General features: G+C 50.6%; 1 protein-coding gene across 1 annotated transcript in view; it reads left to right on the plus strand.

Moving 5' to 3' along the window:
- The first annotated feature begins 5,390 nt into the window (after window positions 1-5,390).
- The window catches only part of NSD3 (nuclear receptor binding SET domain protein 3), a 37,880-nt gene continuing 25,718 nt past the window's right edge, over window positions 5,391-17,552 (plus strand). Inside the window, exons 1-2 of the mRNA XM_074164279.1 lie at window positions 5,391-5,560; window positions 13,991-14,718. Of these exons, the coding sequence (XP_074020380.1) occupies window positions 14,035-14,718 (684 nt within the window). The 5' untranslated portion in view covers window positions 5,391-5,560; window positions 13,991-14,034. The remainder of the gene's footprint in view (window positions 5,561-13,990; window positions 14,719-17,552) is intronic.

The raw sequence follows: 17,552 nt of genomic DNA on the forward strand, positions 1-17,552 counted from the left end.
GCAGCGCCCAACCCTGCGCAGCGCAGCCATGGCGGGTTTTCCGAGTCTCTTAGGCAAGTCCGGGTTAAATGAGAATCCACTACTTGGAGAAAAGCGACTGCTGGGGAGTATGGAGGAGTGGAGTGCGCAAGGAGATGGGAGCCTCTGAAACTGGAGAGGTATTTAAGCAAGTAACAGTGCATCGTGGTGAAGGTACCCAGGCATTACACACTAATTAATGTTCTCGGCGCCAAATTAATCCTGTGAGATTGATCTTGCGGCTGCCTCCGCAAGATCCTGATCCTTCAGCAACAGATAAAATGTTGAGAATTTGTCCCATGCTAACAAATTCTCACTTGGGGGAGAATAACTCCAGACTCCAGTCTGACTCTAGGAAGCCCTGCTACTGATTGCATCGGCTAAAATTTGCCTGTTGCAAACAAAGGAAAACCAAATCCCCTTCTCCTCTCCCCAGGCCTTTAGAACAGAGCTCTCTGTGCTTCCTGCACCCTCCCTCCCCCGGCAACATCAGCCATTAAAGACAGGCTGCACGTGGTTAGACAGCACCATCTCTTTTCGTAAAAGAGTGAAGAGCTCGCAGGACGCTATGTGTTACGAGAACTGCCACAACCCCTCAGTCCTAGGGAAACCACACTTTGTACTTCCCAGGCTGCCCAGAGAAGCTGTGGCTGTCCCATCCCTGGAGGGGTTCAAGGCCAGGTTGGAGGGGGCTTGGAGCAACCTAGTCTGGTGGGAGGTGTCCCTGCCCAGGGCCGGGGGTGGCACTGGGTGGGTCTTAAGGTCCCTTCAACCCAAACTGTTCCATGAGTCTATGTTCAGCCAGGTAACCTTTTGCAGAAGTACTCTAGGTTAAAGCATTGATATTACCCTGAACACGCACACTGGAAAACATCGGAACAGCACCCGTGACAGTAAATAAATCACATGTAATCGTGCCCAGTGCCTCCGTGCTCCCTTCGGTGTTGCTACCCTCAGCCTGTCCCATCCCCGCCCCAGCGGAACCCTGCGCACTGGGCACTGACAACCGTCACCCAGCATCGCCCCACGTCTCACCTGGTCCTGGCTACGGCAAGGAGCACGTTACAGCTGGAGAGGGCCATGGTGCCACGGAGTCAGCGGCTTTGCCTGGAGGCGGGTGGCGGAGGGAGCCTCATCTCCGGGAGCGGCGGCCGGGGAGGTTCGGGGCGCGCTGGGGCCCTCCCTGCCGCGGGGCCGGGCCCTGCAGGACCCGCCGGGGCTCTGGCACATCACCGGCCGGCTGCCGCGGGGGGAAGGGGAGAGGTGAGCGGGGGACGGGGACCCGGCGGGGACAGCACCGGGGGCTCCCCACAGCTCGGCCGGGCCGGGCCGGGCCGGGCCCCCCTCCCCGCGCCGCTCCCGGTCCCCCTCCCAGTCCCCGCCGGCCCCGCTGTCCGTCCCCCGCCCGATCCCGCTCCCGGTCTCCCCCCCGGCCCCGCTCGGCCCCGCTCACCCCCGCTCCCTGCCACCGGCCCGGCGGCGGCCCCGGTCCTGCCGCTCCGTCCCATAGCGCCCTGCCCGCGGCGCTCTAGCCGGGCCAGCCGCTCTCTATGGTTCCCTTTCCGTCACGCCATCGCGTTGCGTCACGGTCCCTTCGGCGACAGCCAATCAGAAGGCAGGACTGCGGCCCTGCCCGGAGGCCGCCCAATGGGAGCAGGGCGGGGCGGGGACTGACCCGAGATGCCCTCGGGAAGGGGCACTCATTGGCTGCGAAGACGGAGGCGGTGGCGAGGGGGCGGGCCTGGAGGGGTGATGTCAGGGGCCGGTGCGTGACGCCATCGCGACGCGGCGGGACAGCGCGTGACGTCAGGGAGGGTGAGGAGGGAGCGCGCGCGGCTGGAGGAGGCGGGGGCCCCGTGAGAGCGAGTGGGGCGGCCGCGGGGCCTGGGGCCTGTGCTGAGGCCTGTGGGGAGGCTTGAGGAGAGAGAGGCCTGTGTCAGGGCCTGTGGGGAGGCCTCCTCCCCGGCCCTCAGGGGAGCTCCGCTGCTGGCGTCTCTTCACCTGCGCCTTTCCCCCATTGTTTGTGCAGCACCCAGACGGCGGGGGAGACGCCGGGAGCCATGCACGGGGACGGGCTGCCAGCTGGAGGGGGCTCGATGGTTCTGCCCCGCGCGCCTGCTGCGTCCAACGAAGCCTTGGGCCTGGCGGAAGGTAGGAGAGCTTGTGAGGCCGGTGACTCACAGGGTAACGTCGTTTCATCGGTGGCCACGGCCACATTTCCTGGTGTATTTATACCGTTTTCAAAAGGGAAAACCACCATCAGTAGTTCAGCAGCCCTCGCTATCCAGCAAAAGGTGGTTAGTAGCCCTTTATTTCTTTTGGATGCAACGAAACGTTGCTTTGACATGAGAGGTTCCCGTTTAACCGATTGCAGTTTGTATCTATATATAGAACAGAGCATATTCTGAGCAGCTGGGTGTAGGACGGGGCGTGTAAGAGTAGGGCCTCCTTTTGTGTGTTAGCACCTGAGAGCAGCTTTGCATGGAAGTAGGTGTCAGGAGGAAGTTTCAAGCCCTGACGTGTTTGAGAGCAGCACTGTGGGTCTGCGGGTCTGATGAAACATGCAGGCAGCTGGAGAAATGCTCTTGGTTCGGAGATTTGGTCTCTCGAGTCGTCCTCTGTGTTTGAGGGACTAGCGGGGAAAAAGCATTTTATTACTCACAACGACAAAGGTTTGTAACCCTTTGGCAACTTCGCTAATGGGTGCCCAAACAGATGAACAATATTAAAAAAAGTAGAAAATAAAATTGGGAGAGATGGTTAAGAAGTGGGACAGAAAGCTCCCGAGGTCTGACACCAGAGCCCTCAGCGCCTTGCTGTGTTTCCCATCGGTTGGGAAGCACGTTTCCCATAAAGGGCTGGTCTCCAAGTCCTTCAAATTCTGAAAGAAAGCCCTGCCCCACCATTAATCCAAATACTTTTTAACTGTCAAAAACATTTCTGCATTGTTAGTGCAGACCGTGTAATGGTACAATTTAGTTCCTGTGTGCTTCATTCTGCCAGAGTTGGTTCCGCTGAACCATGGCCCCCGGCATCGCAGAGGAGGGGTTTGGTTTGGTTTTTTTTTCCCCTGGGGAGAGGCTCTTGCTTGAGGAAGTGACAGGAAAGGAAATTAAAACTAGATGATTAGGCAAACACAGACTGCTGTCCTCTGAACCCTGCTAAGAAGGTGTGGGAGAGTGCCGGAGTGGGAGAGCTGTGTCTCAGGAACTTGGAAATGCGGATTTTTGTCACCTCAAAGGTGTATTTCCATGTGAATTTGTGAGATGGCTTCTACGACAATGCAAACCACAGTCTGTTGGATGTGCTTATTTACCTTCTTGTTTTCAAAACTATGATTTAAACATATTTAGATTATGCCTTTGAGAGTTGCTCCATCATGAATGAGGGCTAGACGCTCCTGTTCCAAAGGAGACTGACAGAGGGCTGCTCCCGCGCTGTGTGAAGTGCTGGGCCTTTAGGGAAGCGACTGCAGCAGTGAGGGGTCAGAGCCCCTCCTCGGCACTGCCCTGAGGAGAGCTGCAGCTCCGGTGAGCCCTTAGCGATGCCACCCCAGCTTTTTGGGAACGGCACCGGGCACAGACAGTTTGGGAGCGGGTGGTGGTTTCGAACTGTTCTGAGCCCCGCAGGCAGCACGATGCGGGGCACAGCTTCTGGAAGCGATTAGCATGCTGCGGTTAATTCTTCGGGGAGAGCGCGGCGCCTCTTTTGAGCGCTCAAGAATATTGTTTTCTCTTGGTTATTGGAAGGCGTCAGAGTGTGCGGTGTCTGAGGAATGCTGGGCTCCGTTAGTGACGGAGCTGCAGTCACTCGCTGGCTCGGACAGTGTGTGAGGATCTCCTGGAGTCTGGTGGTGAGGTCCCAAGAGGTCCCGAGTGCCAGCAGAGCGACAGCCCTGCTCCTCCGAGGGCTGGGCTCAGGTACCCCCCAGGTTCATCAGCGCAGGCTGATTGGCGGCCCTGGTGGGGTTGGCTAATTACCGTGATTGCGTGTTCTTCTGGTAGATGGTTATATCTTGTAGTCCCTCCTCAGGGCAAGCGAGAGGGCGGGTTATGTTTCCTGTATTCCACGTTCTCTGCTGGCCACGGCGCGGGTTGCCCAGCCTTCCTCAGGGACTGGGGATGTTCTGGGCTCCCCGGTTCCAGAAGGACAGGGAACTGCTGGAGAGGGTACAGCAAAGGGCTACAAAGATGATGAGGGGCCTGGAGCATCTCTCTGATGAGGAGAGTCTGAGGGACTTGGGGCTTTTGAGTCTGGAGAAGAGAAGACTGAGGGGGGATCTGATCAACACCTGTAAATACTTAAAGGGTGGGTGTCAGGAGGAGGGGGCCAGTCTTTTTCCAGTGGTGCCCAGGGATAGGACAAGAGGGAACAGGCACAAACTGGAACATAAGAACTTCCACCTTAACATGAGGAGGATCTTCTTTGCTGTGAAGGTGGCAGAGCCCTGGAAGAGGCTGCCCAGAGAGGTGGTGGAGTCTCCTTCTCTGGAGACATTCAAACCCCCCTGGACACGTTCCTGTGGGACCTGCTCTGGGTGGACCTGCTTTGGCAGGGGGTTGGACTGGGTGATCTCCAGAGGTCCCTTCCAACCCCATGTGATTGTGTGATTCCGTGAAGGAGAAGTTGCTGTCACAGCGCTGCCCTCGCCGTTAGTCATTTCCCAACCAACACGTCTTTTCCAGCAAAAAAACGAACAAACCCTCGGGATGAATTGGGGGTGGGGGGAAAGTAACGCGAGAGAAAACTGAGCAAAAGAGAAACGGAGGAAAAAAACCCCAAAAATTCCTGTCAGAAGCTGACGAAAAGGAACGGGGAAATAAAATATATTCTCATGCCCCGACTGCTGCCAAAGCATCAGGGCCCGCCCCTGTGCTGATATTAACATTAATATTAAGCATTTAGGATTTGTAGAAGAGGGAGAAAAAGCCTTTTTCTAGGTCATCTGCATTTTCGGTGCTTTATTGTATCGAAGGAGGAGGAAAATCATCGCTTTTTAAATAAACTAGGATTTTTTTTTTTTCCCCCTCAGGACCTCAGCCGGCGCCCGCCGCAAGGCACGACGGGAGATGTAGTCCCGCGGGCCCAGCCGGGCCCGCGGGACTACATCTCCCGTCGTGCCTTGCGGCGGGCGCCGCCCCCCAGCGGCCAATCAGGTGCCGAGGTGGGCGGGAACGGCGCCTGCGCGGTGCGCGGCGGCGGCGGAGGCGGAGGGCGCGGGAGCGGGGCCGGCAACCGGGCAGAGCGGCACCGAGCGCCGCCTTCCCCCCGCCGCCGCCAGCGGTCGCCCGCGCCCGCCCGCACCGCCGCCGCCGAACGCCCTCCCCACCCTTGGCCGCACCGGCGGTGGGGTGGGCGGGCGGGCCTGCCGGGGCGGAGCGGCGGGGGCGCGGAAATCGAGGCCGGGGCTCCGTCGCGGCCTAGCTGCTGCGGGAGGAGGCGGGGAGGCCTGCCGTTACCGCCGTCGCCCCCGCCGCCGGCCTTTTGTCTCCGCTGGGCTGGGTGGACGCGGCGGGGGCAGTTAGAATGGAACAGACTGAAGGTGAGGGCGGCGGGCGGCCGTGCTGGCGGGGGCGGCCCGCCCGGGCTTAAAGGGCCCGCGGACGCCATGTTTGCTACCGGCGCTGCGGCGGCGGCGCGGCCCCCGCGGAGGGAGGGAAGGGAGGGAGGACGGGAGGGGGCGGTGGGCCCCAGGCCGTCCCGTCCCGAGCCGAGCCGACCCCGCGGGCTGGGCCGGGCAGGGCGGCCCGCCGTCCCCGTGAGGCTCGGAGCCGGGCCGCAGAGGGCCGGGGCGGGCAGAGCTCCGGGACCCGCTCGGCTGCGTCTCGAGCAAGCGGCGGCCCCAACACCCCCTTGTTCCCCGCTCCGGCAGGTAACTGGGGCGAGCGGCCGGGGTTCGGGGAGAGCCGGTCTCAGCGAGACCCAGATCTGGTGGGGAGAACTTGGGGTCGGAGCCTGCACCGCGCTCTTCTGAAAGGGTGCAGAGCCCCGACCCCACCGCGCACTTGTCAGCTGCTTCTCGGGTGAAGAGGGTTTCAGTGCGTGCTCTGAACAACTGCCTATACCTGAGGGATTTGTTGTTTCCTGGATTTTTTTTTTTTTTGTGCGGTACTGTTGCATCGTACTCTGTTCTGTGTCTCACTCGGCTTTCTCTTGGCTGTCAGTAAACTCGGCAATTTTAATACGGGCTTAAGATTTTCAATTTGTTGTTAAAAAAAGAAATCTTAATGATAACATAGTTCTATATATATCAACCAGCACAAAAGACAATGTAAAGTAGGCTGTAATCAGAGTTCAAGAAAAAAATTGTAGCCTGTTTTGATGACTGTTTACGTGGCTTGTTGTAGAGATGCTCAGGGAATGTTTGGGCAGTTAGATTTTTGTTTTTAAAAATGTTTTTGTTGAACTGCTTGGAAAGATTTTGCTCCGAAAAGTGAGCATGTGCTTTATGAAGTTACAGAGTAAGAGCAGAGGGTGATGGATCAAAGACTGTGTGTTTTGTTTTAGCACAACTGTGTTCTGCATTTTTCACTTAGTTTGCCTGAGTTTGAAGTGACTCAGGTGAGAGATGCTGCAGTTATTACACTGGTTTTGGGATTTGAAAGCATGTCATGGCTGTTACGATATTTGGTATTGCCAAAGATCTGACTTCTGGTCTCACCTGAATATCAATCCCTGACTCTCCCTGAAGAACAAATGATTGTCTTCCCTGTTCCCTATTTGAATCCCGAGGCTCTAAAAACAAATGAGTACCCTGAGCTCGCTTTCAAGACAAACCCCTTTTCGCTTTTTTCCCTTTTCACTGCATAACATTTTCTTTGATTTTGTCCGAGTTGTTTCTTTCCATGTCACCGTGGGAAACTTGCTAAAAGTGGCCTTATCAAAACCTTATTACAGACATGACTATTTCTTCTGGCATTTAAAAAAAAAACAAAACCCACACCACCTTTAAAAAGGTACACAGGGAAGTAGTCAGCCTTGCCACAGGCTTTAAAGCTTGTCGGGAGGTCTCTGCTTCACTGTCAGTGTTTGCCAGAAGAGACTGCTCAGGCCAGCTGAAGTCAGGAGAAATCCACAGGCTACAGTTCTTCTGCTAATAAATCTACGTGCTGTTGAAAAGTTGGCATTGTCTTAACATACGTAAATAAAACTTTCTGTGCATGGTTTCTTAAGGACGCCCAGAACAAAAAGGGACAAAGCAGGCTGCAAATACTGAATGCGGGAATCAGTAAGAATAATTAATTTATTTCTGTTTACAGTTCAAATAATTTGAGCACCACGGGATGCTGTTAGAGTTGCTAAAGGCAGCCTCCAGGTGCTTTTTGACCTGACTGTAGGAAGAGCACGGGTATGTTCAGTTCTGGTGAGCAGCTCGGGGGCAGGGGTGGATGCTGAACTTCAGAGAAAACCAGGTTCTGCCTTTCTCCTGGTTCCAGCTGGGCAGTATTTAGGTTTTGAGAGGAGGAATGGAAACATGACAGAAGTCGATTGCATCACTTAAAAACGCTAGCCAACCTAGCCTGTTCCAGCTGCTTGTAAAACACCAATAGCAGTGAATGTCTACTGAGAGTTGGTGCTGGGTTAGACCCGTGAAGTGAGCAGTACCAGTGCGGGTTAGATACAGGCTACACTGGAATGAAGGAGCGCAGAAAAGGGCTGTAAATGTACTTGTGGTGACTCAGGTAATGAGGGGGTGGTAGGATATGAACAGGCCTTTGAATCTCTGTGATTTAGGTCTACATGGACAGGAGCTGGTTTGTTGTTTGTGCATAAGGATGGTCTAGAACTTCTGCTTTCGAGACTGTTGATAGAAAGGCCAGCTCAGGGTGACGAGGCAGTGACACTGTTCACTGAACACTTACCACTGACTCAAGTGACTGCTTTTTACTGGGTCAGTGGGCCGGTAGCACAGTTTCAGTTCTCACAGCAGATACTTTCCATCTGTGTAAAAAAACCTCACCTCTACCAGGCGCTACCCAAGGGCTCTGGGCAGGGCCACCCACATGGAGGTTGTCAACAGAAAAGGGTAAAATGAATTCAAAAAGGGTTTGTGGAAACTCGGTTTAAAATATGTGCGTGCTACACTCTTTGTCAGTAGAAGTTGGGTCAGCTCCTCGCTGTGCTGGCAGCCTCAGATTAACAGGCTGGTTAATTAACAGCGCTGGTCCCGGCTGGTGGCTGTGGGCAGAAGGTGCACAGAACCCCACGGGTTTCGGTCGTTCAGGGAAAGCACCGTTGTTTTGCCCTGGCTGCTTTCTCCGAGTCCTGCATCCAGCGGGCTTTGGAGACAGCCCTTCCTCCTCATGCTGGGGGGTTTTACTTTGGCCGCCTGCTGGGTGCTGGGCACTGGTGGGTGCTTCTGGCACTTAGGAAACTTCCCTTGCACACTGCACAGTTACCGTAGCTGTTCTCACTTCTTTTTGAGCTCTTCCTGATTGAGCAATCGTACAGTGAATAGAAACATGTTTGTGTATTTAATAGGTGAGTCCTCCCCTGCTGCTGTATTTTGTGCAAACCTGCAAAACTCTCTCTTTGGGAGGAAAAAAGCTGTCATCAATGAGAAATGGGATCAGCGCTGTTCAGAATTGTGTGATAATCTGTGAGGTCTGTTGTTACTTAGTCTACTGTGGCAGCAAAGCATAGTCCAGAACTTTGTAAATATCTTGTTTTCTGAGAGTGAAGTTGCAAAACACTCATGCTAAAAATGGCTTTAGATAAGTGTAATTGTTGAAGAAAAACATGAACTCAGAGGATTCCCAGTCTCTGAAACTTTCCCATGATGGAGCATTCACTGGTGAAGGTGTAACTGACTCGAGTTAAGCTCAGTCGAGAAGCTCCGGACGGGAAGTGAAACAAACTTGGTGTTAATGTAAGACAGAGCAGTGTAAGAGCTCTGCCAGGTTGGCCTACCTTGTCCTTGACTGCTTGTATTTTTTATTTAATTTCCTTTTGTGACTCTCCCAGGGGCAACATGAAAATACTTGCTCAAATGGTGTCCGTGTGTAGTGTGTCAGTGTCCGTGACCAGTCCCGGGCTCCTGCCCCACAGCCGTGGGAAGGGAGAGGTACAGGATGCTGGCTGCCCGGTGCTAGGGATCAAACGCTAGGAAACTCAGTTGCAGTTTTGAAGGTATTGTTGATTTCTAGTTGTTTCCCGACTGCTCTGAATTAGCCATTTCCTATAAACCTTGAAATAATAAATTGTTTCTTTATCTGTTGGTTGAGTTCCAATGGCATATCAGTGCAGTCTCTGTGATGGGTCATGCTTGGAAGCTAAATTCTACAGCTTGCAGGAGGCTGATACTGTAATTTAATAGGGTAATTGCTGTTGTGGTGAGAAGAATTTACTCTGGAATAGTTTTCTGCAAGATCAACACGCGTCACTGAAAATGGCATTCCTGTGGTTTTAGGCAGTGCTGCTCTGCTGAGGAAGGGTCGGTGTGACTCAAGCCTGTTGTCGATATTTCAGTGAGAATGGGGTACTCTTTGCATTACAGCTTGGGAGTGACTTTTACAGAGTAATTCCTCCCTGGGTTTAAACATTGACATTCCTGTATGTTCAGGATTCATCCTTGCGTTCTGTTATTTCAGTAGCTCCGAGGGCTGTCACTAATGCAGCCCCGATGCCGCTTCCCTGCCTGGCACCTGGGGAGTGAACAGACTGATGCAGACGTTTGGAAAGGAAGAAGGTTGGGAAAATCTGGGTGTATTAACTGCGGTGACAGCGAAAGGCTTGGAAGGAAGAAGCTCTTGATGATGTCAGCTCTGGGGGAGGAGATCAACTTCTTGTGTTTTCAGACTGTGTAGAGTAGCAATTGAGTGAAGCAATAATGCTGGCTTCTGCAGCCCGGACAGGAAGATGAGGCCCGTGTAGGAATTGTGCCGGCTCTGGAGTGTAAGCTCGTGTCCAGGTCCGTTTTACACAGGTGAGCTCCAGAAAGGAATTAATGAATCAAAACTATTTTCTTTTACTGGTAACTCCTAAATCCAGTGTAAGTATAGTGCTTTGAAGCTCACTAATCCACAACTTCTGTCAAGTAACAAACCAAGGTGCGGTGATGACCCTTCAGGCAGTGCCCGTGGAAGCGAGTGCGTTGCCAGCGTTAGGAGCTGTCAGCGCCGGGGACTGGCTGCTGCGCAGAGAGACAGTGAGGGCAGACTTTGACCTGGAGGGCTGTATGAGGAGGAGATAAGAGGGACCGGACACCGTCATGCAGCTTTTGAATTCTGTTGATATCGTGTCTGGATCTCATTAACACCACTCTGGTGGGATGGTTGTACCGGGGTAGCAGTAGAGAACTTGTGCTGCTCAGCACTAGCAAAACTGCGTGTTGCTGCTATACCTTATTTCAGCCCTTCAGAGGAAGATACGCTGTCCTGGTAAGAGCATTCTCTGTGTGCGGGTGAGGACTTTGCTGGCTGCGTCGATGGAGTATCGCATCTCTCTGTAGACCCAGATGGACGTGACCGTGACGAGAAGCCTGTAGTGTTGTCATGGCTTAGTGCTCCTGCCTTGTGACAGGGAGTTCTTCCTGTTGGGAACAGGGCTGAGGCTCGTAAACAGCCTTTGCTAAATCACTCGGCAGTCTGTAGATCATCAACTTCTGAACCATGTTTATGGATGGAATTAAAATGGGTGAATATGAATAGCCTCCTAATCAGCCAGATACACACATGGAGCATCCCAGAGAATAAATAAACTTTGGGATCCTAGTGAAATGCTGCACAAAATAGTTTGGTTTTTATCCCAGCTTTTCCCAAGTGTGGAAGCTCTTGAAACACTGAAAGTTGCCAGTGTAATAGAAAAAGGTCTGCTCTTATTTCCAAGGTGTGGTGTAGGGTAATGCTTTTTAGGGCAGAAACCTGTTGCTTGGGCTGTTGTACAATTTCAGTGCTTCTCAAACCGAAATGTTTGGCTGTGGGTGGTATGAACAGCTTTCTGGTGCCCTGTGTGCAGCCTCAGCCGGTGGCACGGCTTGATTGTAGAGGAGTCTGTACAGAAGATTTCAGTGAATTCAACATAGGAGCTGGGCAGCAGATCAGAGTTCTGTGACACTGTCTGCAGCGACATGCCATTAAAGTGCTGCCAGGGGAATGAACTGGGTGATCACATCCTCTAACCCACAGGTCACAGCAGTAGGAGAGAGGGTGGATTTTTTTTTTTTTTTTTTTTTTTTTTTTCCTCCCTGATGCAATAGTTGAAGAACAAGTTCTCAGTCTGTACATGGTGAGTTGGGTGACCAGGAGATGGTTACACGGAGGCACAGTTCCAAGGAAGCCTCCTGAATGTGGATAGCTGTGGGTGATACGGAAGCGAGGGTTGGAGGAGGCCCCAGATCCGGTGGTGTTGGCTGGATGAGGATCAGTCATTCTGGTGGTGACAGTGAGGTCTCTTACACCATGAGATACTTGCTCGTTAGATGAGCTGTGCTGTCTAGTGAAATGAGAAGTCTGCCTTGATATTTGACATTGTAAGTAGGGCCAGAGAACCTGCACCTGCATCTTCAAAATTAATTATTGTCTTTTCCCTCTCAAGAAAGAAATGAAAAGCATTAAAATTATTTTATCGCATCAAATGAGCACCTCCAGCAGGACCCAAAACTTACAGAGGTTCCACACTCTTAGACTTATAAGCAGGAAAACTTAAAGCGTAATTATTCAAATGCCATGTGACATTAGCAAAGTGATATTCTTAGTGAAGTACAGAATGTTGTGTAGTTTTTTGTTTTACAGAGTTTCTGAAAGTTGATTTGTTGCTTTTTATAGTTCTGATGTGGGCAGAGCAAAGTTTGGGTCCTGGCGTGATATCCTTTAACAGATCCATTATTTAACATTTGGGTGCTTAGTTCTACTGAACTAAATGGATGGTTGTCTTTCAGAGTATTTGGGTAAAAGAAAGTGATTTAATTACTATTAAAAGAAAATAGCAACAATATAAAACTGGGAAGTTGAGAGTAATTCTGAAATTTCTTAACCTGTTTCTGCTTTGACTCTGTCCATCCAGCACTGGATGTGCCAGCAGGACTGAAGCGCTGCTGCTGCAGCTTCCCAAGATAAGTTGTGTGGGGCTTTGGTTTTTTAAGTATACAGGGAAAAAAAAAAAAAAAAGTTGTATCTGGTTTTAGTAACAAATAGCAGCCCAGGGTGCAAGTTCTTACTAGTGTGAGAAATCTGTTTGCTCTTCAGTTTGGCAGATGTAAAGTAACAATTAATTGGTAAATAGTACAAACAGTCCCACTTCTTCCTAGAATGGGTGGTGGTTAGCGGTTTTGACCTCGATGGGCCGATCCTGCTGGCTCCGGGGGCTGTCCCTCGGATACGCCATCCTCTCGGTGGTCACATTTTGTGGTGGCTTTACGGTGGGTGTGCCGAGAGCTGCTGGAGAGAAGAGGTGGTTTTACAGCCATGAGCTTGAAACGTTACTGTAATCAGTGAATTTTGCTGCGTAGCATTGTGCTGTTGTTTCCCCCAAGTCGCTGAATTAGAGTGAGAAACGTGCCCCTGGTTGGTTGCACGGGCAGTAACGGTGAATACAAACACCAGTATAATCCCAGTATGAAGTCCACAAAACATAGAGCGGATCCTGGTCAAGTTCTTGTTACTGTTGTAATTTCAGTTTCTTTTTGCAGTCTCAGGGGAGGGACGCGTTCTTAGTGTTTTGAAAACTATTAGATACGGTTCTGAGATACATTGCGTCGGGAGGGTGAGAATTCAGTGTGGGCAGGATTACATGTAGATTCTGACTATGAGAGTGTCTGTGGGATGTGTTAATGTCATTTAAACCTTGACCAAAAGGGCACAGTAACCCTCCTTTACGCCTCCACAGAGAGAGAATAAATAATCCCCGGCTCCGTTTACTTTGGAAGGGCTAAATTGACCTTGCTTGGAAGCAAACTTGTATTTCTTACCTGAAGTTTAGGTCACTGTATATTTCTTCCTGTTGAACACAGAGATTATTTAGGTGAGTGCAAAAGCCTTCTCTGAGCCAGGAGCTGAGCTTTGGAAATACAACTTTGGGTTAGTCTGATTTTGGTGTTTTAATATGCAATGGAAAATGGGAAGTGTGTATGACAGCTTTCTCAGCTGTGATCTAATTCTGCAAATAACCTCAGGTTTTGGAGAACTTTTGATGCTGCGGCTGTTTTTCTCTCCCTCGGAACCATGGGGTCATTAAGCCCTAAGTGTTTAATATTAAAATAAGGGGCAGGGAGTGAGGATGATAACCCTTCTTGCTGAGCTACTGAGAGCCAGTGGGCGCAAACTACTCTGCTTTTCAGTGAGAGAAGAGGTTGGGAAACCCCGTCTGAGGCTGTGGAACCATTGGAACTGGTTTTCCCAGCAGCTGAGGTGGAATCACGGATTCCCTTCAAGTGTGAAGAGGCCGTGGCTTAGCTCTGCTGAGGCCTGAGGGCTGCTCATCTGGCTTGAATTTTGACAGGGAGGCGGGGAGGAAGAGAAAAGGTTTCTCTCCTGCTTGAGTGGTCTTTCTGTGGTTTTTCTGGCTTGTTCAGTCTGCAGAGACTGTGGTGTGGGGAAAACTTGGTGTCTCCTCTGTGTGTGAGGGGCAGAGTCTGCCCTCTTACTGCTTGGTGCTAGAGTAATGCTTCTGAGCTCCAGACCGGGAAGCTATAGAGGGTGGTGGGAATTTTAGCCCCATTGTTCTGACTTTGTAACACTTGGGCTCATAGTTTTTAAGCAGTTGAAGCTTCTTATAACATTTCTTTAAGAAAGTGGTCATGTAAAAATTATTCTGCAGAAATGTGTAGAGAGCACTTTTTAAAGATCCAGTAATACCAGTCCTCTCTAAATCCATGCGAGAGTGGCTACTGAATGGAGAGGGGGAAATTGGTCTTTTGAGCTCTTTTTTTTGTTTGTTTGGTTTTGGTTTTTTTTTTATTCCTCATCAATTTAATTTGCTTAATTATTACCTTTTGATTTACACTGACTTCTTATTTCCCTTTCCCCGCCTTTAGGCCCTATGAGAAAAAGGGAAAGCTAAGGATGCTGGAGCAGAACAATGGATTTCTCTTTCTCTTTCATGCAAGGGATCATGGGAAACACAATTCAGCAACCACCTCAGCTCATTGACTCAGCCAACATCCGCCAAGAGGATGCCTTTGATGCCAGCAGTGACATTGCTGAAGATGGGGGACAGACGCCCTACGAAGCTGCCCTGCAGCAAGGCTTTCAGTACCCCACGCCCACCACGGAGGACCTGCCCCCTATCGCTAACGGATACCCCCCCACCATCAACATGTACGAACCTCAAGCCAAATACCAGACGTACTCTCAGTACCCCAATGGCTCGGCCAACGGGTTTGGTACAGGCAGAAACTTTAGCCCCCCGGAGTATTACCAAATGGAAAACTCTAACCCAAGGCCACACGAAGTTCTGGAAAAACCTTCCCCCCCACAGCTGCCGCCTCCACCGCCCCCTTCAGTGTCACAGACGGTGATTCCAAAGAAGACTGGCTCACCAGAGATCAAACTCAAAATAACCAAAACTATCCAGAACGGCAGGGAATTGTTTGAGTCCTCTCTGTGTGGGGACCTTTTAAATGAAGTACAAGCGAGTGAGTATGCTAAGGCGAAACATGAAGGGAGGAAAGAGAAAAGGAAAAAAAGTAGCAAGCATGACTCTTCCCGATCGGAAGAGCGCAAGTCGCACAAAATTCCAAAATTAGAACCAGAGGAACAAAATGTAAGTGGAATACTGGTTTCAGCCGTCTGTATACCTGGTATTGTTGATGGAGTGTGTGTCTTCGGCAGTGTTTTTTCCTTACTTTTAGTTGAATGCATACTTAAAGTCATTTAAGGTTTTATTTTGGTGAAAAGACTGCACATAAAAAAAAGTTAGAAAAGGTTATAATATTTTCTTAATATTATTTGGTGTGTTAAGATATTCAGAGTTTGCTACGCTTTGGACAGCGTTGAAGATGTATGCTCTTGGCCAAAAGCTCCACGTTCCTAAAACTGTCTCTCAGAGTAATGCTGGGATATTCAGTGCAAAGTCGGGTTATTTGGAGTGTTCAGTGCTGCAGCTTTTAATTAACTTTTTTGAAAGATACTCTAAATGTTGTGATGATGTACGAAACCCAAGAGCTATGTAGCTTGTGTAGAAGCCAGTAGGAATTAATATTCTAAACCGGTAGGTAAATTACAAGTACCAGTTGACTCAGCAAACTTTGGGAAAATTCAATATTTATGTCTATTACCATTTCTGTCAAGATTTGTAATATGGTGTGTGTATACAGGGTGTGTGTGTATACAGTTTTTATATATATATATCTGGGGGGGGGGTTAACTTAGGTTCCAGGAAGCAGAGGCGCAAATCACTGGTCTTTGGTACTCTCAGCCATTCTTTTTTCTTCAGTTTTATAAGCCACTTAATTACTTCTGTTTCTTTTTCTCTTGCTTACTCCTGCCAACTCTGTGCTACTTGTTTCTGTACTTCCCAGTTTAGGGGAATGGGTAGCAGAGGGGGGGGCGAGGGGCAGGAACGGGGAAGTTGCCAGGACATAATGGCCCAGCTTGGGCTGGGCTGATCCGTTCTGGGGCTGAGTTTCTGGTTGGTTCCTCTGGAGCCCTTGGCGCTCATTGCTTTGGGAGAAGACCCTGCCCCATAGGGATGGAACTCTGTTCTGGTGTGGGGGTTTGTGTGCCGGATGGAGTGGTGGTGGTGATGTTATTTTTAGTGGAAGACGGGCTGATTTCACACATACACCCCTTACCAGTGATATTGATGAGTTTTTACATCTCCCTTCTGGTAAGTGGACCTATCCCGGGGGTCACGTTGGTGATGCATCAAGATTTTTGAGCTTCTACTATGTTTGATTACCGTAGTTTGATGGAGCTCAGTAAGATCTTAATCAGCATTGTAATCCAAACTTCAAATAGACTGTCCAGTTAAACTACGAGCCATCTGTGACTGCATTTGTAGGTAATTTTGTGATCTGGGAATGCAGGAGCTGCAGTGGGAACCCATTGCCCTGCTGGCATCTCCCTCACACCTGTGTTGTTCCTGCGTGTAGGGGTGGGAAGCGGGGTCTGTTTCCATGGTCAGCGCGCTGCTGGGTGCTCTACTGCTTGTATGCTGTTCATCCTCCTGTCCTTTGTTTGCTGCTGGAATCATATATTTATCCCCCAAGTTTCACTTAAATCAAATCTTGGTGAGTTTGGTTCTTTCAGAGTTCAGATAAAGACGCAGTCTTTTATCCAGGCTTTCTGGCCTCTTCTCCAGATTTCCTTCACCCCCATCAGGCTGTTGGTTTTGCATTTCCAGTTTGCCCTCCATCTTACTGGGGACTCCAGTTGAAGCTCCAGCGGTGCCTGTCCCTCTGTTTGACTGGTGTTACCTGGGTATCGCAAGAGTGTAATCTTCTGTCTTTCCCAGATTGAACTAAAACTTTGCTTCTCAAGTTCCAAGTTCTAAGTCTCATGTATCATCCTGAATTCACCAGAAATCTTGCACTTGCTTTTGTCCTTCTTGTAGCTTCCATTTCCCTTCCAAAAGGGGTTGTTGCAATAAACTCTCGGGTGTTACTCACCCCTGTTTCAGACAGCAGATCACGCTGACACCAGGATTTTGTGCTGGTGGGTTTCGTTCTGAGTTACCCAGTGCAGTCTTGGTCCCATCCTCCCACCGTTTGTGTCTCCGCTACACGATTTCATCTTCATCTGCGTTCATCATGTGCACTTCTGTCATCTTTAGTATTAATGGTGTGAGACTTGTGACTTCGGATCATCTTAATGTGACCAAACAAAACCTGTGGTACAGCTTTGGTTATTTACACTTTGATGCTCAGTGGGGCTGTTTGAGCAGAAGGTGACCTGCGGTTGTTTCCTCCTCCAGACACTACTCTGTGGAAACCCACTGACCGGGGGACGTTCATACATGAAAGGCCGATTTGAAATTAAAATGTTATGAAAACACTGATAAACTTTAAGCTCTGAATACTTGGTTTAAGAGTCAGTTACTCTGCTGGTTAGTTGTGTTCCGCGAGGAGCTGGGATCTGCGCAATCAGCCTGGCTTTCCCAGCAGAGGTGAGGTTGCCACTCGCTCACCATGGCAAGAGCAGGGCAGGAGAGGTTGCCGTGCCCTCTGTTGGGCCGGGGAGGAGCCAGTTCTGCCCAGCAAATAGTTACATGGCCTGGCTCGGGTGGTTGTGTTCTACGGACGGCTGTAGGAGATGCTGCCCTGAGTTGTTCTAGATGATGATTATATCTGTGTTTCCTCCCTTCTCTGAGCTGAAGCACCCAGACTGACGTTTCAAATGGACACGGTGTCATTTGGATTCACAGCGTTGCTAGTTTCTCACTGCGTGTGCCTGACTCCTCTTTTTGCTGCTCTTTGAGTCCTTTGACTGATGACTTCTCTGCTGTAGGGGAAGTGAATGCCTGGTCTCTGTCTCACGAGATAGCTCACGGCCACCTCTTATCTCTCTGCTGCTCTGTCACCGCACACCCTGTCGTGGCCACTCCACTGATGGTGGTGGCTTCTGGTCAGTGGTGATCCCTCCTCTGCCCACACCTTC

This window comes from Numenius arquata, chromosome 26, assembly GCF_964106895.1.
Source record: "Numenius arquata chromosome 26, bNumArq3.hap1.1, whole genome shotgun sequence".
Taxonomy (NCBI): Eukaryota; Metazoa; Chordata; class Aves; order Charadriiformes; family Scolopacidae; genus Numenius; species Numenius arquata.